Raw genomic sequence first — 22,918 nt, forward strand, 5'->3', positions numbered from 1 at the left:
TCTGACAAGGTTGATATTGATGTGTTGTTAGGTGACTGTCACATGCAAATGACATTTACTTTGACGAGGGGTGTTAATGGCAATTGTAAGAGTTTTGGACTGGGTGAAAGGACAGTTCAAAACACTTGGAGATTTGAATAACGACAACAACACCACAGTACAGGAAGAACTCAGATTGATGAAATAAATAAAAACAAACTTAATCTCATCAACTAAGATATACCATCTAGAAGTTCTGTGAGAAACAGCTGCAGTGTTGAAAGCCATAATTGAATTGTGATACGGCGAGGATAAACTGACTGAATCAGTTTCCTTCCGCCCGAGAAAGAGAGAGATTGGTACCGCAAATCTCGCATACGCCACGTGAATTCTGAGGCTTGTTTAGTCGCGATGCATTGATGTCGTTTTCATCCATCCGTTCTGTCCATTTATCCTTTTTATCATTTCTCTAGCTATTTTACCCCCTTGAAGTAATTTCTTTTACGGAGTAGAATTTGGTAGATATGGGTAATTCACGGTACTCATTATGTATTCTATGTCTATTTCTGCCAATCCATGGTTGTCTAAAAGTCTATTGTACCCCTCAGAATCACTACAACCGTCTACCTCTCTACAGACTCCACTGCTCTTATGTACTCTAAAACACCCTTAAATCACTTTGAAAGTTCCTGGGATTTCTCCCATTTCAGTAAAATTCCAAGAACTCGTTCGTATGTCCACATAGTAACGGCACTTGCTGGAGCAGACTTGAAAAGACTATTGATATTAGCACCAGAAGATCCTAAATTGTTCTTTCACATACCTGACCGTCAATCCTCGATAGAGCCCTCTATAGCCCTCATTGTGTAATATGTGTCGCATTGTTTGAAACACACCGTTGTAAACTGGGATGTTCTTGTGAACGTATCTTTCTCTTGTTGGTCCCTGGACTTGCAACCTCTTCCGAATCAAATCAAAAGGAAATATGCCAGTTTTTGCTATGACTGAAGCTATAACCCCGGCACTCGCATCCGCGGATCCAAAGGGCATGTTTAGAGTTCCCATCGGGAGACGGAGACTCTCGTATGTGGCGAAAAAAATACCCATATATGGTATGATTTGCCCAACGCCAGCACCCAGTCCTTGAAAGAAGCCTCTCGGCCCTTCATTAATGGCGATATCACGGATCGACGATCGGAGAGAAGTGTATACCCTCTCAACGCCTTGTGCAGCGAATCGTGTGCGGAGTAAATCAAGAGGATAAGTTGCGGTCGTAGCAACAGCTCCTGCAGATGCTCCAGCAATAAAGCTTTCAGCAGCAGCTGGTAGTCGATGCTCCCCAAAAGCGTCTTGTAGGCCCAGCGTAACAGATCTATATGTCGTGAATTGGATCGCACTGTACGAAACATACATCAACTCTGCTGGAACATTCCCCTTCCATAATGCCGACAACCCTTCCTCTCGAAAGATACGTTTGATCGTCGGAATCGTCCCTTTATAGATTGGAGATCCTCGCAAATCCCGATGTGAAAGAGGGTCGGATGCAGAGTGCGATTGCAATTGAAGGCGAATTTTAACAACATCCAAAGGAGCAATCACGAATCTGATTGAAAGATATGAGCGCAAATAGTTTTAATCTCGACCAATTGTAGATTTACCTAGCAATCAAACCAGCTGTCGCACCAGCTATCATTGATTGGGTCTTGGAGCCCTAGATAAGTATCAGTCCCTGATTCTGTGAGACACAAGTAACAATTGTAAAATCTTAAACCTCACCTCATCCTTCAGATGCTCGGCGCTTTCAGACATACATCTGACGTTCTCGAAGTAGTATTATTAGAGTTTGACGTTTGAAAATAAATACCAATCCACACGCCTATTTGCACACAGGGGGGGTATAGAAGTAGAAAATCAACAAATAATAAAAGCACACTATGTTAAAAGAAGGTTAGCGGCAGCTACCTTGATCTGGTGGGTCACCGGAAGGACGATTACATAATTGAGCTTGTCAAAATCGTCCAAGCTCCAAGCTCCATTTGATCAATCATGTAGCTTGGTGGAGGGCTCACGTGGCATTGAAGCTATAATCACCTCGGCAAAGGCTGATTGATATATGTTTCCTCGGTGAAGAATAAGTTCGCATATCAGTATTGTTCAATTCTCATTCATCAGGCGATCAATCCTTCACTCGCGCCGTGAAAGAACGAAATTTCAAATATGAGTGCCTTGCGTCTGGGTCTGAACTGTGGTCACCGAGCTGCCAGATCATGTTGCTTTCTAGCTGCCCCGCGCATCTCTCAAATTAGTCGAAGGCTATTTTCAGCTCAACCAGGTCTCCGGATCACATCTCCCACATCCAAGCAGACACGTGTTCCACAGGTATTCTTGAGCACCCCTGGCGATCGACTAAGATTTATGTTAACCTGAGTCAGGATGTAAAATCCTCTTCCAGCCCTGAGATTATATCTCATGACATTCAGGCCATAAAGATCAACGGTGTATCTTATCCTCCATTGTTCCTCCGCGATTCTTGTACCTGCCATAGATGCGTTGATCCTTCCACAAAGCAAAAGAATTTTCAAACTTCTGATATTCCTTCTAATATCAAAGCTACCGCTACCACAAAGGGCGAAGACGGGGATTTAACAATTTCTTGGGAAGACGATATTCCAGGCTACGGACCAGATCATGTTTCGTCGTTCTCTAAGAAGTTCTTTGAGACCCATTCTTCACTCAAGGCTTATCATTCCGATCGTCACAATGATGTAAAACCTATCAGATGGGATTCGAAAACCATTGCTCAGAAGTTGCAATATGTAACTTTTGATGACTACATAAACAGTGAAGAAGGTTTATTCAGAGCTTTGATCATGCTTCGGGATTATGGGCTACTCATACTTAGAGATGTACCAGAGTCAGAAATTTCAGTTGTTGATATTGCAAAGCGCATTGGCAATCTTCGGGACACTTTCTACGGAGTTACCTGGGATGTCAAGTCTGTTCCTCAACCTAAAAATGTAGCATATACTTCTCAATATCTGGGGTTACACATGGATCTTCTCTATATGGCTAACCCCCCGGGATTTCAATTTCTTCACTGCCTGCGGAATACCTGCTCAGGCGGCTCATCCATCTTTTCTGATGCTTTCCACGCTGCCAGACAACTCGATAAAGATAATTACATTCAATTGAGTACTAAGAAGGTTGGCTACCATTATCGCAATGCTGGGGAGCATTATCACTATAAACATCCTGTAATATCGAAACACTCAGAGAATGGTGGGAACGCTTCATCCCCCAATGACAACAACATTCAATACGTCAATTATTCGCCGCCATTTCAAGCGACATTTGACGAGCCATTTGGCTCCCTACCAATAGCTAAAGCATTGAGGCAATTTGCATCCAGAGTAGAGGCACCTGAAAACATGTATGAATACAGACTACAAGAGGGGGAATGTGTTATTTTCAACAACCGGAGGGTACTTCATGGCAGAAAAGAATTCGATACATCAGTTGGGGAGAGATGGTTTAAAGGGGCTTATATCGACACCGACGTCTTCAGGAGTCGTTATCGAGTTTTAGCCGAAAAGTACCAGAATAAAGATCAGGCGTTTCTACGTACTCATGCTAGGCACATTTGCTGGGATATCAAAAACCCCGAGACTGGCAGAATGGAAAGCGATCCACATAAAGTTTGGAAGAGAAGTAGAGATCTTCCACAAACTGAGGCGTATGCAAATATTATCTAGGGACAATCGAAACTTCTCGAGAAGCCCACAAAATTCTGCAGTGCAGTCACTCAATGAAGAGTATTCGCCGTTCGAGTTATATGTTCATGTTGCATATTTGTTCTGAAAGAGATTTGGAATGTGGAGTTCACTTGGGACTCTAAAAATTACCCAGACATTCCGGGTTTCCAATGTTAAAAAATTATCCAGATTTAGAATGAGGTTCGGACTACAGAAAACCTAATTGGGGTTTGAAAGTATTAGTCTTCCGAGTTGTATGTCGCATGTCTGCATTCGCATTCTGTCGAGTCTTTAGTATACCCCTGAACCTAAAAGCTGTCCTTTGGCCATGCACACTTCTAAAGCTTTGCGAATTTATATTTTACTGCATTATGACATGGATATTGTCACCAACCTATTTCCAGAAAAACATACCACATTGTTGGTGAAGCATTACAATTTGTTGATTTTATGAGTTTTGTATATGTAGTGTCTCCTTGTGTCTAAGTTCACTGTATCGCCTCATTTTGATACCTTACCTTCCTTCAACATCCCAATTTTTTTATTAAATTTTTTTTACCCGCATCTTTCCATCGTTCTGCCTGTTTTAGTACATTGCCTCTTTGCAATTTTCTATCATTTTGTTGAAATGCAGTTTGCATCTTGTTTTGTGTTACCATGTTGCAAATTTGGCTTTCATAATTTGAGGATTGTATGTTTTGATGCTAGACAATCTGTTGGTTGAATCGTTGGTTTTTGTGGGATGCCTCATCTCTATTATTACAGGAAACTTCCGGTTAACTGTCACCAACTCGCTTACAGCTAGGAGAGCGAATAGCTTTGAAGTTCTGCTGGACGGTGTACCTCAAGAGTAATATCAATTAGAATGCTGGGCCCAACAGCCGAAATAAGGGTGCGTTTGGATAGATTTATTTTAAATTATTAGGCCTTATTAGACCTCATTTATTATTACATACTTCTTTCGAAATATAATATAGTTAAGTGTAATTATAAGATTTATAATAAGGAATTACTAATTATCATTAAGTTTTTAGAAAAATGGAGATTCGAATTATATGGAATCCAGAAGTTATTCGAAATTATTATTGATTATAAGAATCTAGAGTACTTTATATCAATAAAGATACTGAATCAAAGACAAATTAAATAAACTGAATTTCTATTTGGCTTTAATTTTCATATTATATACTATCCTGACTATAAGACAGTTCGCCCCTAATATATTAAGTTGAAAGACAAAAAACCATTCTGTTTATACTAATTCCAATAACAATTAGATCAAAAATCGCTTATAAATAGTTTTTTTTAGAAAAAGTGTTCAATAATATTGTATTTAAAGATCTTATTTAATAAGTTAATAATAATATCGATCTCATTATTAGCCTTTATAGATATAATTATTTCCGATATTAAAAGCCACATTAACATCTATAATATAAGATAATAATATTAATTAATTGTGAATTGATTATTATTATATACAAAAACCCTTTGGGAATTTAGACCATTTGTTATTAACTATTATTTATGTCAAAAGATTTTCAAATGTTTTGTAAGATTATAGATTAATTAATAAGAAAAATCTTCTATTGTAATCGCTTTTTTATTTCCTTTTCACTAAACTCTATACCTAGATTATATATCGAATATATTCTATAAATTCTATGGGCATTTTAGTTGAGTTAAGACTATTGATCTTGTTTTTTAATATACTGATGGTTTAATATATTGAGAGAAATGTCACGGTGTGAGCTCACGTGATATGCTGGTCCTATCGAGAGGACCGAAAGGAGCGCTCGCACCGGAGCGCAAGCGAGCTAGGACTCGATCAGGCTAGCTGTCACGGGATCACTTCTGGGAGTATTCAGAAGCTTTACCGCTGAGCTAAACGCCCAAAAGACTAGGAGGTAGAACTGGAAGTTCTACCTTACTCTCACATATATAGCAGGACAGGACAGGACAGGACAGGACAGAAAGGGCTTAGTGTCACCCCGTGACACCACCCCCCTCCTCAAGGTATGGTCTCCATACCATCACCTACTAGGAGGTTTCAGGATTCTGGATTCTAATGCCTCAGGCATTCAGACAGGCAGACAGGATCTATATATGCTAGCCCCCAAACCAATGAAGGCTTGTAAGCTATAAGTGGGCCCCCCGCACAGCTCCACATATAACCAAGGGTAGTTCTACCTAATGTCACGGGATCACTTCTGGGAGTATTCAGAAGCTTTACCCGCTAGCTAAACGCCCAAAAGACTAGGAGGTAGAACTGGAAGTTCTACCTTACTCTCACATATATAGCAGGACAGGACAGGACAGGACAGGACAGAAAGGACTTAGTGTCACCCCGTGACACTAGCTCGCTGTGAAAATTCTGTATATCTTCAACTCAGAAGATTCTGTATTGTAGCTCTTTGAGCTATATCTTAATCCTCAATCTGAACCTATTATCCGAATCAATATAACCTTACCAGATTAGGGCAAAGTTATTAGAATTCTATTCTGTCTGTCTGCCCTGTAATACTATATAGTTTCTACTTATTAAAATATCGCTTTTGCGATGACTGCTCTGTACCCACCTGGCCGGCCTGGGGACTCCTCGGAATTTGGCACTTCTGTATCGGAGGACCCCCAGGTTGGTATCAATATCTCCAGTTGGCATCTGTGTATTATATCGAGCTAGAGAAAACTAAGAGATCACTTGAATGCGAAATTTCCGAATCCCTAGTCTACAAATGTATTCAAGCTGCTCTGTACAAACAGATTGCTACTCAAAACATCCATCTACTCAATCGCTTTATCGAATCCACACCTACTATACCTGTTTGTTTGGAAACTGTATTCTTCGAAACTCTTGCTAACTCTATTCTCGAATCTACTATACCTGCTCCAACCACTCGATTGAGTAAACATATCCCCAATCCGAAAGAGTTTAATAGCATCCGCTCCGATCTGTACAGATTCGTTTAATAGATATACGGAAAATTGAATGCGAATAATGATAGATTTCCAACGACTTCTGTCTACTTGACTTATACTGCTGGAAGACTTACTGGAAAGGCATACGAGCTTATACTACCTAAGATCTCCTATAGGATTCCTCAGTTCACTGACTATACTGCATTCCTCGAATATCTCGAAAATGCTTTTAAAGATCTTGATCGAATACAAAACGTATAGAATAAACTATATATATTAAAGTAAAGATATTTCGATTTTAACATTTTTCTTTATAGAATTCTAAAAAACTTGCTCTAAAAGGAGAGATATCTAATAATACTCTAACCCCACTTCTATTTCAAGGAATCTCTTGCGAATTACAAGATATACTGTTGCATAACCCCATTCCAACCCGTGAATTTCGTTATATATTAATTATCTATAATAACTCGATAACCGATTTTATTAACACCAACAATAAGTTTACTATATTCGTTTTATCGCTTCCAAAACTTTACCTTGAAGAATAATCGTTGCTCTGCCTTTACAATTCGCTAGCCCAAAATCTACTCCTGGAGACCCAATGGATTTAAGTTTAGAAAAAAAGGAATATATTGCTAAAAACCTAGACTCACAATGGGAATATAATGAATACTATCGTTACGGCTCTGTCAACCATTTAATACAGATTGTCTGTATCCTGATATCTATTCTGTTCAACTTCGAGTTATTATTATTATAATCAGCCCTACAAGAACCAGCTTTATACCGAACAGTCCTCCGAAAGGCCGAGTCTCTATTCGTTCCTTACCCTCGCTCTTCTTTCTGCTCGTCAACCAGCTTAATCAGTTTGGGAAACGGGATATGCCTAACCTAAACTGTAATCAGGACGATCCTTTGCGTATCCTTTGCTTATCTGCTATTGCTACTTATAGCCTTCCTTTGGAAAATGAACTAAACAATTATATGGATCTGATAATTCTATTCGTCACTTTGTTTTGGAAAAAAGATATCCTTTTGATATATACTATAGTCGATAGTGGATGCAAAGAAATTGCCTTTACAAATCGAAGTTAGATGTCCTTCCCAGAAAATACCAGTATATCAATTATCTACAACATTCGAAATTATAGGATTCGATAGAAACACTTTACTCGATAATCGAGTTATCTCCTATATCTGAATAGAATTCAGAATTAATAATTATATTGAAAAGAAGATTGTTTTGTTTGTAATCAAGCTAGTTCATTATCCTATTATACTGGAAATAGCTTGGCTTAAGAAATACAATCCTTATATCGATTTCGCAATAAACTTGTTCCAATTCGATAACTCGTTTTGCTACAAATTTTTATAACACTCCATCCCACCCATCCCACATAAAAGCTCTACCAGATATTCCTCCAAAAGCCCGACCTATATACCTGCCTATCCACCCCAAAGGATTAAAGAATAAGGATATAGCCACGATCTCCCTAAAAGGCCTATTCAGCTTACACCCACCGGAAATACGAAATATTCTAGATATCGATCAAACAAATCGATAATATTTTAAATAAGAAAAAGAAGATATTTGATCTTAAAGACCTATTACCCGAGTTCCGAAATTGAAAAGATGTTTTCTCTTTAAAAAATGTAGAGAAGCTATTCTTTTATTAATTGTACAATCATAAAATTCGTTTTAAAGAAGGAGCTATTCCTTTTTTCGATATCTTGTACTCTATATCCCACTCCGAATTAGAAGCTCTAAAAGAATAACTGAAAGAGAATCTTAGAAAAGGGTTCATTCGGCTAAACTCTTTTTCCATTGCTTCCCTTGTCTTGTTTATCAAGAAGGCTAATGGAGACCTTTGGTTTTGTGTAGATTATTATGTTTTAAACAATTTATTGGTTAAGGATCAATACTCCTTATTATTAACAAAAGAATCTCTGAACAATTTGAAAGGAATAAAATATTTCAATAAGATTGATATCATCTCTGTCTTCAACAATATAAGAGTAAAAGAAGAACAAGAATACCTAATTGTATTCCGTACCCAATTCGGACTGTTCGAATCCTTAGTTATGCTGTTCGGGGCTGACAGAGGCTCCCGCAATCTTCCAGAGGTTTATCAATGATTCTCTACAAGAATACCTGAATGTATTTTGCACTGCTTACCTGAACGATATTCTAATATACAGCCGAACTCGAGAGGAATACGTTTGTTATATCCAGAAGGTCCTGCAAGCACTGAGAGAAGCCGGCTTATTCGCTAAATTCGAAAAGTGCGAATTCCTGAAATCCAAAACCAAGTTCCTAGACCTTATTGTAGAAAGCGATAGTATCCGAATGAACCCAGAGAAAATCCGAACAATCGTGGATTGGAACCGCCTGTTAGCGTAATCGATATCCAAGCATTCATTAGGTTTTCGAACTTTTATCAACGGTTTATTAGAGATTTTTCGAAGATTATCAACCCAATAATAAACCTACCAAAAAGAATATTCTGTTTCTATAAAGCTTTGTCTATCAAAAAGCATTTGATCAATTGAAGCGAGCATTTATTAAAGTATCTGTTCTGGCTTTTTTTGATTGGGAAAAGAAAGTGATTGTAAAAACCGATGCCTCCGATTATGTATCTGTCGGAGTACTCTTTCAATACAACAATAATGGAGTATTTAGACCTGTTGTATTCTTCTCTAAAAAACACTCAGCAGCTGAATATAACTATGAGATTTACAATAAAGAACTGCTAGCTATTATTTGTTGCTTCGAAGAATGGTATCCCGAGTTGGAAGGTGCTGTATCATTAATTCAAATGATTACCGATTATAGGAATCTGGAATATTTCATTATAATGAAACTATTGAATTATTATCAAGCCTGCTAATCCGAATTTCTATTTCGATTTAATTTCCGAATTATCTATTGTCCCAGAAAACTAAATGTCAAACCCGACGCGCTAATCAGGAGGTCAGAAGATCTCCCTAAGAAGGGGAATAAACATCTCCTGTATTAAAGCTATATTATCCTGAAACAAAAGAATCTGAATCCCGACCTATTTCTTACTATTGTTATTCTAATCGAATCCAAGATTGCTAAGAAAGTATATTTCACTATAACCATCTATAACCAGAGAAACCCCGACCCTACCAATATTACTAATTATTTGGATTCCGATAATACTATAACTTTGCTAGAAAATAACAAAGTTATAGAGTCTGCAATTCTATATACTATATCTGTACCCAATTCTATAATACGATTAGAGAACCTAAAAAACCCTCTAAACCTTCCTATTAACCTGTTTACCCTATTCCACAAAGGCTACTAAGCCAACCCTATATCCGAATCTATCCTGAAATCCCTACAAAAGGGATCCCCGAAATACCCGAAAATCATTTTTACCAAGTATACCGAAAACAACAATCTATTATATTACCAAGGGAAACTATACATTCCTAATCATAACCCTCTAAAAACCTACCTGCTCTGTTTATACTACGAATCGCCTGTTGTTGATTATCTATATCATACCCGAACCTTCGAATTATTATCCCGAAATTATTATTAGCCTAAATATTATAATTATATTATGCAGTGGGTCTGTAATTACTATAATTACCACCGCGCTGCTCCGAATTACAGAAACCAGAAAGAAATTCTCTGCTTGTTTTCGATCCTGCAAAAAGCTTGACAAAATATCTCAATAGATTTTATTATACACCTGCCCGAAAATACTGGTTTTAATGCTATTATGGTAATAGTCAACCAATTAACAAAAATGAAACATTTCTTACCCTACTATGGTACCTACAACTTCAAAGAGATCGCTTATCTATTCCGAAAGAATATCTGGAAGCTCTACAGCTTATCCCTAACCATTATATTTGATTGTGAAGCTTAATTCGTTTCTAAATTCTGGAAATATATTTGTAAGTGCTTGGGTGTAACTGCCAAGCTTTTAATCGCTTACTATCCTGAAACTGATGGATAAACTGAGAGGGCTAATGCGATATTGGAACAATATCTCTGGTTGTATGTAGTCTATCTGCAAGACAATTAGGTAGAGTAGCTCCCATTCGCTGAATTCTCTATCAACAATATTTGATTCGAAAGTATTTGAATGATTCTGTTCTTCTCGAACTATGGGTTTCACCCCTGCCTGAGCTTCGAGCTTGCACCGTCCCAGAATAACTATTCTGTTGTACAAGATGCCAAAGAATTCGTTATTAAAATGAAAGCTATCTCCTTACATCTATAAATCGAATTAACTACCAATCAAGTCTGATATTTGAAGAATATTGATATCTGCTATTCCTCTGTTTATAGATATCTGCCTGGTGATCTGATTTAATTAAATATTAGAAACATCAAGATCCTATACTTATAGAAGAAGCTCGATTGAAAGAACCTCGAGCCTTTCAAAATCCTAAATTTAATAGGCCTTTATATCTATAAATTGGAGCTTCTGGCTTTGATGAAGATTCACTCTGTTTTCCATGTCAATCTGCTATATCCTATATATGATGATCCTATTCCTGGGTAGTGTAATCTGTTATCACTTTCTGTAAAAATAAACAGCCTCGAGTGTTTTGAGATTGCTGAAATCCTGAACTCTTATTAGGAAAGAAGAGATTGTGGAAAACCTCGCCTGAAATACATTATCCAATAGGTCGGCTACAATACACTAACCAAAGAACCTATAAGCTATCTAGAAGATATATAAGAATTGATCCGCAACTTCCATTATAGATACCCTGACAAACCCGATCCCGCTTGACCGAACCCCGCCTACCTATAAATTATAAACTATAACGTACTACCTCGACGAAGCTCGACCCTTAAAAGGGGGGTAATGTCATGGTATAAGCTTATATGATATGCTAATCCTATCGAAGAGGACCGAAAGGAGCACTCGCACCGAAGCACAAGCAAGCTAGGACCCGATCGGGCTAGTTCGCTGTGAAAATTCCGTATATCTTTAACTCAGAAGATCCTGTATTGTAGCTCTTTAAGCTATATCTTAATCCTCAATCTGAACCTATTATCCGAATCAGTATAACCTTGCCAGATTAGGGCAAAGTTATTTATCACGGAGGTAATAGCTATGTCTAATGGTCACTTTGATCAGGAGATAGGTATATAGAGTGATAATAAACTAGATTGACTTGAGGTGTGATCATAAGGATCATACCTGCTTTATATACCCTGATCAGGCGATGGAGTCGCCTAATTAGGTATATAGGGTACACAAATGAACTGAGTGAAATAGTTTTAGTAATCATGGGAATGAGTACTCCGGAGGAGTACTAGGATTAATACCGTAGGGTTACACTATACGGTGAATTCCGTGACATTATTAGAACCCTATCCCGCCCGCCTGCCCCGTGATAAGAAATCGAAATTTATATATAAGTCTATCAACTTTGTTTTCGAATTAAAGCCTTCTGCCTTATTATACCCAGATTCCTAGAATTTCTATTTATATTATTTTGCCCCTGATCTGATATCTTTATTAACTATATCATATTGCTATTAATTAATGAATATTATGGTAAGAAGTATTAATATATTATTATAGTCATTTGTTATTTAACAAAAATATATTATTTCATTCTGATTATAGAACTCTTTATAAAGAAGTTTGCTAATCGGTTTATTAAGAAAGTCTATTATTTATATAGCTTATCCGATAATATTATATTTAATAGAGATTTGCAATTTGTATCAGAATTTTGGAAATATCTATTCGAGCATTTATCGATTATTTTGAAATAGTTTTCCTTATTCTATTCTGAGTTTGATGGATAAATAAAGAGAATAAATGCTATAATAAAATAATATCTTCGAGCTTTTATAAATTTTCATTAAGATGATTAATATGATTAGCTTCTGCTCGCAGAGTTTACACTTAATAATACAATCTCGGAAACTATTAGTATATCCTTATTCTTCATTAACTACAATTTTCATTCACATCTTAGTATTGAGCCCTTCTTATCTATTCCCCCGAATTTGTTATATCAACATAAACGCGAGTTCCTGAAAGCTAATAAAATCACAAATCGATTTGATATTATTCTAACAAAATTGAAAGCCCTAGTCGCTCAGTCTATTCAGAAATATGAAGATTATACTAATAAGATTTGTATTAATACTTTTTTATATAAAGAGGATAATAGAGTATAAATTAATATTAAGAATATAAAGATTAATTAATTAATAAAAAAAGGTGATAACAAATAAAACAATTTTTATAAGATTATCAAAGTTTACAAACAAGCCTGTCTATTTTAGCTTTCTATTAGTTTCAAGATCTTTCTAATATTCCATAATTTATTACTTTGATTATTCTATTATTTATCTGAATTAATCAGTCAAGAAATAATCAATAATACTAAATCCTATCGGAATTAAGAATATATTCTAAAAAGAAATAATAAAACGAATAAAGAAACCAAGCAATAGGAATTTAATAAACTATTTGATTATTATAATAAAAACGGATTTCATTATTAAATCAAATAAAAACATTATTCAATATTCTGGTAACCTATTGAAGATCTTTGCAGTCAGGAAAATATAATCATTGCTTTTCACTTAGCAAATTCAAATAAACCAGAATCATTTACTTAAATGGGTTTCAAAAGACCTATTATTTCTAATCCCCTATTAATATTTATATTAAGTGTATCCCCAAATCAAGACCGAAATAGATTTAAAAAGCTTTATTAATTGATTATTATTTCTAAAAAAGTTTATTTTAATTTAATAATAGAAATTAGAGTATTTTAGTGTTATTTTGTATTCTAGAAGGTTAATTAATATTATGATTATAGACCGATTATCTTAAATAGGGGATATTATTACAATACCAATTATATGATCTGTAGTTACCTTTGTACCTCAGATATAGAATATTAGCACGCCCTATTTCCTATAAGTAGGGCTTCACTCTTTTATAGCTCTTCTACTCTTATGGTACAATATAAGTCTTTACCCGTACTATAACAATATCATACTTCAAAATATCGAAACTATATCTCTAGTATTTATAGAGTTATAAAAAATCGCTCTAAGTACCTTTACAGACAAATTTTGGTGTAAAGGTACCTGACCCGGTTCCCCATATGACCCGGTTCACCATATGTTACGTTATATATTTCTATATTCATATAGTATACTAAGAGCGAATCACAGGATCACATGATCAAATCACATGATCGTCGCTTAAGAGAGCTCTTAGCCCAGAACGGCCTGAAAATCAATTCTTTATTAGCTCTTTATTAGTTCTTTCAATCCATTCGTAGTAAGATCGACATAGTACTAGCGAAATCGAATAAGGAATAAGAAAGAAAAGCTTTATTTGATGGAATGGCCGGATTAGGAAGAGATCTACGAGAAATAAACGAAAGTGGAAAGCTAGATTAGTAGGAAAAAGCATAAAATAAGGAAGGCCTTTTCCCCTCGAATATAGAAAAAGAAAATAAGAATATCATATACTGTTTCATGAAAATCACGTGTTTCATAGCTATTTAGTTGTTAATACGAGCCAGCTTCCCATAATAGACTAATATTAGTCTATTTGTCACGGGATCACCTCTGGGAGTATTCAGAAGCTTTACCGCTGAGCTAAACGCCCAAAAGACTAGGAGGTAGAACTGGAAGTTCTACCTTACTCTCACATATATAGCAGGACAGGACAGGACAGAAAGGGCTTAGTGTCACCCCGTGACACACGGCGACATCTTACAGCAAGTAAATCGACCAAGCAATCGCCAATCTGGTGAAGAATAAGCGCAAAAATGATGACTTGTTCTGTGAGGGCGCACGTACCCTCTGGGCACGTGACCGGCTATACTAGCCGTTTTAGCTAGCTCTCCAGTATAAGTTGGAAGCTTCGCTTCCAACTTCCTTTTTAGTCTTCATCAATAACTACACTTATCAATGATAACTCTTCTTTCGTTTCCTGAACCCTTTCACATGTTCTAAACCCCTGAAAACCACCTGCGGAACGATGACCACTAGTCTCGTCAAATTCGTCTTCGTATCTCTCGCATCAGTCTTGAATATCTATTTGGTCTCAAGCGGAAATTAGACTAGCATCAATACGGCCACAAAAACTATGAGTATCGCAGAAATATAAATAAAAAAAGCCTATCACGGGATCCATGAGAAATTTACTGAAAAAGGATTATACCGAGAACTCTCGTGAAGAGGAAGAACGACAACTCTCTTTGCATGAATGGACAACAGTGGACAATTCGGAGCGGTACGATATAAAGGTTGTTTCATTCTGGGTCCGAAAACTCTTGACTCGGACAAAGACGAACAGAGCGAAGATACTATGGCTAAGCAAGTTTTAGAAGTGAACTCGGCGAGTTTACAACCTCATGGCAATATCTTACGAAAAGTTTATGCTAAAATGAAGACAGGAGTCCGATTTTTCAGAAGCTCAGAGTCATACCGTAATAGAGATGTATAGACAGGCACTATCCTAAGCAATGACTATCCAAGTAATGTAGATGAATGATGTTTTCTTTACCCGTAGTTAAAGTGTTCTATGTAGAATCGAGTGGGTGATAAAGTGGAGAGCCTATTAAGTTGCCGGAGGCGAAAGTATTCGGGAAGTGGTGGTGGAGGCGGAATTTCATGAGAGGGACTTAGCATGTAGGGGTGAAGTGGAAGGTGTTCAGAAGGTGCAGATGGGATGTTACATCGTTGTCTTGAGCATTTCGTATTTGATTTGAAAGCTCAGATTGATGGGTGCATGAATAATGTTGGAAAATGCAGGTTTGATCAAGAATGATGACTGGTAATTGTATGGATATTGGATAACGACTACGCCCTTTATACGGGCCTCTTATACATAGTCAGTTTGTAAATTAGTTTGTTGTTAGAATGAGCCTCGTTGACATGGGCTTTGTACTTGACAGAGTTTTATGTTCACTTCTAGACTATTTTTACACACATTTTGGTAGAGATGAAAATGCGTCAAAAGCAGTCATAGGTTACAAATTAATTTACATCTATCTCTGACTTTTAAAAGCAAGAGGTCCTATTTAGGCTTTCGGCAAAAATATGCATGTCTCGGCACTCGGAAGTTAAAATATTTACGCTACTCATCTGGTCTTCCCACCGCCCTGAAATCACCTGTGTGATATATCACCTCCGGCTTAATAATCGAAATCCTCCACTGCCCCTCTACCCTCACAAATGTCTGTTGCATATACGATCTCCCATCCGATGTCTCCCCAATCTTACAATGCGGGTGATTGTAATCCTCGCCGGCTACTTTCCGCGCATGACTTGCTAGTTGCTGCCATTCTACGACAATTTCCGAGTCGGTAACACTTTTGAAATATGGTGCTCCTAACAGATGTTGGGTAGCGAGAGCTTTCACTCCGAGTTTTATAGAGCCGAGCCATTCTTCTACGAAAGCGTCTGCAGTGAAGATTTGTTGGCCCCATTCAGGAACGACGAGTGTATAGTCTACTATGATGTTTGGTGCGAGAGATGCCCGAAGTCGTGCTTTGTCCTGGGTGTTTATATTAGTAGGAAGAACTTTGATGACTAGATCACGAGTTTCATACTTTTCGATCATATCCATCAGCTAGAGTTCTACTACATTGTGTGATAGCAATGTAGTCTTGAAATGTGAGGTTTGAAGGGATATAGATTTCGAAAGCCATGGTCGTCTTGATTCAGTACTTTGATGTATGTCAAATGTCAATAGCAATGTGGAATTTCTATTAATACTATCGTGGGGAATATCTTTAGCAACGAACTTTAATTTTGGTCGAAACTCCAATCAATGATAGAATTGGCACTTGCCGATACTAGTTGCCGAAAATTCGAGTCGTTAGTGGGGCGGGTGAAGTAGACTACATCCCCACATTCCACTCCCGCTTACCCCAAATTGCATCACCAAGGAAGTGGATTGCCGAAGAATTTATTCTGCTTTATTGTTTCCATGGTGCTATTATTCAGTCGCACTCATTCTGTAGGAGTAACCTCGGAAGAATGTTACACGAAAAGAAAAGATGTCGAAACCAGAGTTTACCTTGAGAATCTCAATATATCCTTCAATCGAGCCTAAGCAATTCGAACAGTCCTTGACTGGCAAAGTTGCGCTAGTCACAGGCTCAGGTAGAGGTATTGGAAAGCATATCGCATATGCTCTTGCAAAATCGGGGGCTTCTGTCGCAGTAACTGGAAGGACCGAAAGTCAGGTAGACGAAACCACTCAAGAACTTTCGAAATCTTTCCCGGATGTGAAAGTAATCGGAGTTGTCGGAGATGTCTGTAAACGATCTGATTTGGAAAGTTTGGTTGGAGAGGTATGATTGAGAGTTTGTTTGGTCCGTCAATGGAACACATACTGATGAAATGACCTATTAGGTTACTAGCAAACTTGGTCCCATCGATATTCTTATCAACAATGCTGGCACAAATACTTTCATGCCCTTTCATATCACAGACGCAGAAGAATGGTGGAAACAAATGGAAATCAACGTTAAAGCGCCAACAGAATTAACAAGAATTGTTCTTCCCTCAATGCAGAAACGGAATTCCGGTACGATAATCTTCACGAGTTCTCGAGCAGCAGGTGCGGACTTGCCTTGGGCTTCAGGGTACTCGTGTGCAAAGACAGCCATTACAAGATTTGGAGGTGTTTTGCAAACAGAATTGAATATGCTTCAAAAAGATACTTTCGGCTTCGAGGAAAACGGTATCTCAGTATTCTCGATTCATCCTGGTGAGATCAAGACCGGGTTACATCAGACCGCTTATCCGGAGAAGACGAAGGTTGAGGCACCATATGTTATTGAAATGATGGCCAAATTACATAAATCACACCCAGAGTTCAGTATCGATTTACCAGCTTGGACGTGTGTTTATTTGGCTGCTGGGAAAGGGTCAGCTTTAAGAGGTCGATTGGTAGATTGCACCAGGGACTTGGAAGAAGTAAGAAATTTTGTGACGTCTTCGCCTAAGCTGAAGATCACAAATGCTTGTAGTTGAAAATTAGAGATGACTTCTCCATAATAAACTTTGTTGCTATGATACCAAACCCATATGCGAATGGCGGTGTAATCAATTGGCTTTTGACACGGAGCTATCCTGACATGCTTGATTTAAAATCTTTCAAACTTTGAGAGTTTTAATTTGTCTCGTTCTTCAGCCTCCAAAATTGCAGCCTTCGTCCCGGTAGACAATCTCCGACAATTGCTTAACCATAACAAGCCAAGTCCCCGCATTGATAGAGAATATATTGACCCTAATGTATGATTTTGACCACTACTAAAAAGTGGATTATTAGTTTGACGGTTTCTCGACATCTCAAGATAATGCTATTTGTCGGGGATTCCACGAACGAAAGTGGACGGAATGGATCTAGTACGCGCGTGCGGGGTACCCCGTACCCCAATACCAAATAGTAGGCTTTTCCGATTCACATGGAGAGAAATCGTAGTGGGCCATCCACTTCCCGACGGGATTATCAATTTGTATATCATGAATTTGCCCATGCTTAATTAAGACTCTGCAAGTATACGAAATCCGGGAAAGACGCAAATATCATACGTTTTTTCATTCCCCTTTTCATCCATCATGTTAGATCTAAAACCCGAAGTCGGGAACGTGGAGTATAGCGAGAGAGGGACTATTGAACAACACCACAGACGTCATCATCATGCTGTTGTGGTGCAAGGCAATGAAGATGAGCCGAGGAGTGTTTATCAACTGAGTTGGAAGACTATTATAGCTTTTATCTCTCTCTCGATGGCGAATTCTTGTGCTGCTCTAGCCAATACCGTAGGTACCTTCCACGATCTTAGCTGATCAACGACTAATAACACCTTTGCGCAGGCCAACACCGTCATAAAATTTCAGGTCGCCTCTGTTGCTAAAAGTCCAGCGGATGCAGCTCTCTCATCATGGATAGCCAACGGAAGTTTCCTCGTCGTTCTCGCTCTTGGTCCGATTTTTGGTAGTCTGAGTGACAGAGTAGGAAAGAAATGGTTCATGGTTTGCGGTGCCATTCTTGGTTTGATTGGTAGCGTAATTGCAGGAAAAGCAGAGAATACACTTCAAATCATCGGAGGCAACATCTTGTGTGGAGCTGCTAATGCTGGATGTGTGAGTTAAATTTCACATTTCCTGACATGCCTTGGACTAACGAGCACATAGATTGTGTCAATCTCAGCAATCCAGGAGATTATTCCAAACAGACTTCGTCCCTGGGCTACGGGAGCCTCACAAGCCATGGCTAGCGCCTTCGTTGTTCTTGGCACTTTTCTTGCTGCCGCTTTTGTCATGGTGAGTGCCGGAGGAGCTGGTGGATGGAGATGGGCGTATTATTTCAACGGCATCATCTATGGAATAACAGCTGTTATGATCGCCTTCTCATACTTTCCACCTCGTCCTAGACTTGGCCGACACAAGATGCTCAGTTCTATCACAAAAGAAATTGATTATATTGGAATTCTCCTCATGTCAGGGTCGTTCGCTTCCCTTATCATCGGCCTTACCTGGGGTGGAACTACTCATCCATGGAACTCGGGACAATGCATCGGAACGCTTACTGCTGGGTGTATTGGCCTCGTGATTTTCGGACTTTGTGAGGCTTTCGTCGTCACCGAAGGAATCTTTGATCATCGACTTTTCGAAACCATGAACTTTCCCATTTTGCTTTTCGTTTGCACAATAGATGGTATGCTTCTTCTCGGCGTCAATGTCTTGTACTCACAGGAGATCTACGATCTTTTTACAGCCGATGCTGTTCGTATTGCTGTCACTCTCTCTCCATTTTTGATTACATCAGCATTTGGGTGTATTCCAGCTGGATGGGTAATGGCTTCAACGAAAGCATACCGTTGGATGCTGGTCGGATCCTTGTTTTGGTGTGCTTTGTTTACAGGTCTTATGGCCATGGTAACTTCAACCAGACTCCCTATGGCATTTGCTTTCACCACTCTCTTCGGCCTCGGAACTGCTGTGACTACCACCATTCCAACTGTGGCTTTGGGGTTGTCAGTTCCAGCATTCTTAATCGGAACAGCGGCCACTGTCAGTAGCAGTTGTCGTGCATTGGGAGGCGTTATCGGCATCACCATGTTCACTGCTATATACAATAACAAATATGCAGAGCTGGTAGGACCAGAAATTGCTGCCAATACCAATGCACCTGTTCTTATTGATGAGAGTGTGGAGGCGTGGAAATATGTTTGGATCGCGGTGGCTTCTCTTCTTGCAGCAAGCGGTGTAGCTGCATGCTTCTTGAAGAGCGTTGCACCGATGATGAACCACCACGTAGAATCTGCGCTGGAACCATCGAAACTTCGTGAAGCTCAACTTTCTTAATCTCTTTCTGGTCCACTTTTAGTCTAGCGCGGCGCTTTACCTGTATGTTATTATGGTCTTGATGAGTTAGCTCTCAATAAATGAAATGAGTATCCCACACACATACATCATCTATCCTTGTGACCGTGAAACTCTTACTGCGTATCAAGGATAGAATGAAAAGATGAGGATAGAATGAAAAGCTCATGAGGATAAGCATTGAGGATTTTTTTCGGATTGGGCCCGTGTGAATCAATCACATGACCGTCCATCATTACTCGCCATTCTCTGTTGATGTCTTGGCATGATTGTTTGTTTTATATCTGCCAGCACCTTTTCTGTCACACCTCGCTGGCTTCGGATTCACAGACTGATAAAGAAATCTGCACCAAAGCCGGGAATGTTTTACTTGCTAAGTGGTGGGAAAACATACACTAGAACTTCATTTATCTCTTATCTCATCTACGGCTAAGTCATCTTGCGGCACCGCATTGCAACAGTTGTAAAATCGGGGTTTGAACCTATGATGTCAATCAAACAGATGTTTCTGTGTGTCGAAGGAAGCCTAAGCTGTGTGAGAAGTAGACCAACTGTTGGTGGGCATGGGAAATCATATACATCGCAGCTTTTTCTGTTGTCAGTACTCCCGATACATACCTCTTATTCCAGTTGTCAAATATGACGCAAATGATACGTCGTATGTCTCACGTCGTTTCCTTTAGTTGTCTCGGTACTCTAGTTTCTCTTTTCAATTTTACGCCTTTGGAGAAAGCGCCAGCAAATCAAAAGCGAACATGGTTGTCAACGTCCTCCCAATTATCCGCATACGGAGCGAATATTTGGCTACGATTTATTTCGCGATAACATGGATCATGCAAAGCGGTCCAAACTACTAGAAAGATGGACCATTCGATTTGAACAGTATGGAGACACATTTGCCGCGATTCTACTTGGTGCTCCTATGATTGCTACTATTGACCCTTTGAATGTACAGACAATGCTTGGTTCAAACTTCAAAGATTTTGGTGTACAGCCTCTGAGGAGATCTACAACGGTTCCTTTCTTAGGCGAGGGTGTATTCACAATGGTGATCATAGTTCCACTTCAATGTCGCGATTTTCATTAGCAGTCTTGATTCGGCGACGCGTTTCGTTAGCCCATGTTATTTTACGAAAAATTCGCATTGCATATTTATGGAGAATATTCTTTCAAAAGTTATCACTGACACTGGATGATAGGGTGGTCCATTTTGGCAGCACTCGCGTAGTCTGATGCGCCCAACCTTCACCAGAACTAATGTTGCCAATCTACCTGCATTCGAGAAGAATCTGCAAAAGTTCTTTAAACTGTTACCGGAAGATGGATCCACTGTTGATTTGAAACCAATGTTATGCAAATCAGTATTTCGACTTCCAAAAATCTTTGTGAATTGAGCTTCTTTGATGTGATTTCCAATGCTTATATTTCTATGTATCTAGTTCATCGATACGTCTACTGAATTTCTCTTCGGCGAATCCATGGACATGCTTTCTCCGGAGCAACCTAATCGATCCCAGTAATTTCTCGACGCTTTCCACTACGGTCAATCTGGCACTGGACCACGCCTACAGCTAGGAAAACTGGCCTTCCTGTATCGTGACAAGAAATAACTATGATTCTATCAAAGTAGCACATGCATTCGCCGACATTTACGTTGACAAAGCAATAAGATACCGTACCGATGGTCTGTCGAAAGAGGAACCTACTGAAAAAGATAGATCTGGATATAAGTATGTTCGACTACACGATATGGCTATGCAGACCGACAATCGTAGCGAGCTTCGAAGTCAAATTCTGCATGTGTTTCTTGCGGGACACGAATCTAGCGCTATCACCATCGGGAATGCACTACTCCAACTCTCTTGAAACCCAAGCGTGCGGGAAAAGCTTCGTCAAGAAGTACTAGAAGCTCATGGTACCTCGATCTCGAGATTTACACATGACAATTTGAGAACATTGAAATATTTGCAGAATGTCATCAAAGAAAGTGAGTAACCCCGGTCGATCTTTACCGCAAGTCGCTAAACGGATACTCTTAAGCACTTCGTCTTTATCCGCTAGCTAGTATCGCTTCACGAAAGGCATACAAAGATGGTGTTCTTCCGAGAGGTGGCGTCCCGATGGTAAATCTCCCATATTTGTTCGAAAAGACACCGTGATTATCACCCCTCTGTATAGTCCTCACAGACTAGCAAATTGTTTTCAGCCAGATGGAGATAAATTCATCCCCGTAAGTCGAGCAGATTTCTCATTCCCCATTGCCGCACTCTATCCACCCCATATGACGTACATCCCCAAAACATTTCACCGAACCCATCAGTGGGTGCACGGATTTATAGTCAGCCCCAAGTTTTCCATGCTTTTGATGCATCCAATGTCCCATTGATGCATCTCTAAGTCTGTAATCTCCTTATTCAATCTGAATGAATTTCTTTTTCCTTTCCGAATCTTTGGAAATTCGAATCAACATTCATGAAGGCATTCCCGAATTCAGCTCTCCCACTTTCATGTCACCCATCCAATCATTAATGTCCTCTCTCCGTTCGCACGCCATCCCTTACCCCTCCCTAAATTGATTAACAACCCCTCCAGTCCCGCTGTGAAGACCCATCTCTCCATCCAGGAGCAGCCTACATATCTTTTGGATGGTAATTCGTACATGTCCCGCCCAGCACCTCGCAGAAATAGAAATCGCATACACATTAGCACGTATGTCTCAGAAATGGAAGTATCTGGAGTGTAGAGATGAGGTGGAAGAATGGGTGGAAGAATTGCCGGTTTCAACAAGTAGTCGGAATGGTGTTAAGGTTGCTCTCATTGCTGAGTAGAGTCTATGGTCGCCTGTCTCGAGCTCTGATTCTCTGTGGAATAGCATGAGTGG

The 22,918-nt window shown here is 38.9% G+C and overlaps 7 protein-coding genes across 7 annotated transcripts; 5 read left to right on the forward strand and 2 right to left on the reverse strand.

Moving 5' to 3' along the window:
* Positions 1 to 653: 653 nt before the first annotated feature.
* EAF02_008146 (uncharacterized protein) lies at positions 654 to 1,788 on the reverse strand (the record flags this gene model as incomplete). Its single annotated transcript, XM_038904194.1, has 4 exons — positions 654 to 756; positions 803 to 1,582; positions 1,638 to 1,690; positions 1,756 to 1,788. 4 exons carry the CDS (start codon positions 1,786 to 1,788, stop codon positions 654 to 656), a joined length of 969 nt encoding a protein of 322 aa, XP_038755916.1.
* A 408-nt stretch (positions 1,789 to 2,196) lies between these two features.
* EAF02_008147 (uncharacterized protein) lies at positions 2,197 to 3,731 on the forward strand (the record flags this gene model as incomplete). Its single annotated transcript, XM_038904195.1, has 2 exons — positions 2,197 to 2,358; positions 2,412 to 3,731. The coding sequence occupies 2 exons, from the start codon at positions 2,197 to 2,199 to the stop codon at positions 3,729 to 3,731; spliced, it is 1,482 nt and encodes a 493-aa protein (XP_038755917.1).
* Positions 3,732 to 15,744: 12,013 nt separating this feature from the next.
* On the reverse strand, positions 15,745 to 16,409 carry EAF02_008148 (uncharacterized protein). The gene is made up of 2 exons (XM_038904196.1): positions 16,248 to 16,409; positions 15,745 to 16,192 (listed from the first exon to the last, which is right to left on the reverse strand). The coding sequence occupies exons 1-2, from the start codon at positions 16,344 to 16,346 to the stop codon at positions 15,773 to 15,775; spliced, it is 519 nt and encodes a 172-aa protein (XP_038755918.1). The 5' UTR covers positions 16,347 to 16,409; the 3' UTR covers positions 15,745 to 15,772.
* Positions 16,410 to 16,697: 288 nt separating this feature from the next.
* On the forward strand, positions 16,698 to 17,679 carry EAF02_008149 (uncharacterized protein; the record flags this gene model as incomplete). Its single annotated transcript, XM_038904197.1, has 2 exons — positions 16,698 to 16,994; positions 17,056 to 17,679. 2 exons carry the CDS (start codon positions 16,698 to 16,700, stop codon positions 17,677 to 17,679), a joined length of 921 nt encoding a protein of 306 aa, XP_038755919.1.
* Positions 17,680 to 18,267: 588 nt separating this feature from the next.
* EAF02_008150 (uncharacterized protein) lies at positions 18,268 to 20,019 on the forward strand (the record flags this gene model as incomplete). Its single annotated transcript, XM_038904198.1, has 3 exons — positions 18,268 to 18,471; positions 18,526 to 18,795; positions 18,847 to 20,019. 3 exons carry the CDS (start codon positions 18,268 to 18,270, stop codon positions 20,017 to 20,019), a joined length of 1,647 nt encoding a protein of 548 aa, XP_038755920.1.
* An 844-nt stretch (positions 20,020 to 20,863) lies between these two features.
* Positions 20,864 to 21,903, forward strand: EAF02_008151 (uncharacterized protein; the record flags this gene model as incomplete). Its single annotated transcript, XM_038904199.1, has 5 exons — positions 20,864 to 21,085; positions 21,237 to 21,368; positions 21,400 to 21,422; positions 21,555 to 21,579; positions 21,613 to 21,903. 5 exons carry the CDS (start codon positions 20,864 to 20,866, stop codon positions 21,901 to 21,903), a joined length of 693 nt encoding a protein of 230 aa, XP_038755921.1.
* Positions 21,904 to 22,009: 106 nt separating this feature from the next.
* On the forward strand, positions 22,010 to 22,865 carry EAF02_008152 (uncharacterized protein; the record flags this gene model as incomplete). Its single annotated transcript, XM_038904200.1, is given in 4 exon segments — positions 22,010 to 22,024; positions 22,103 to 22,267; positions 22,532 to 22,750; positions 22,767 to 22,865. 4 exon segments carry the CDS (start codon positions 22,010 to 22,012, stop codon positions 22,863 to 22,865), a joined length of 498 nt encoding a protein of 165 aa, XP_038755922.1.
* Positions 22,866 to 22,918: the final 53 nt, after the last annotated feature.

The sequence above is a fragment of the Botrytis sinoallii genome (genome assembly GCF_014898435.1).
Source record: "Botrytis sinoallii strain Bc 23 chromosome Unknown BSIN_015, whole genome shotgun sequence".
In the NCBI taxonomy this organism is placed as follows: Eukaryota; Fungi; Ascomycota; class Leotiomycetes; order Helotiales; family Sclerotiniaceae; genus Botrytis; species Botrytis sinoallii.

Excerpts from the sequence above, each read along its gene's own strand:
- EAF02_008148 (XM_038904196.1), bottom strand. The coding sequence starts at position 16,346 with ATGGCTTTCGAAATCTATATCCCTTCAAACCTCACATTTCAAGACTAC. Across the intron at positions 16,193-16,247 it reads CTGATGGATATGATCGAAAA|GACAAAGCACGACTTCGGGC; the intron begins GTATGAAACTCG and ends ATAAACACCCAG.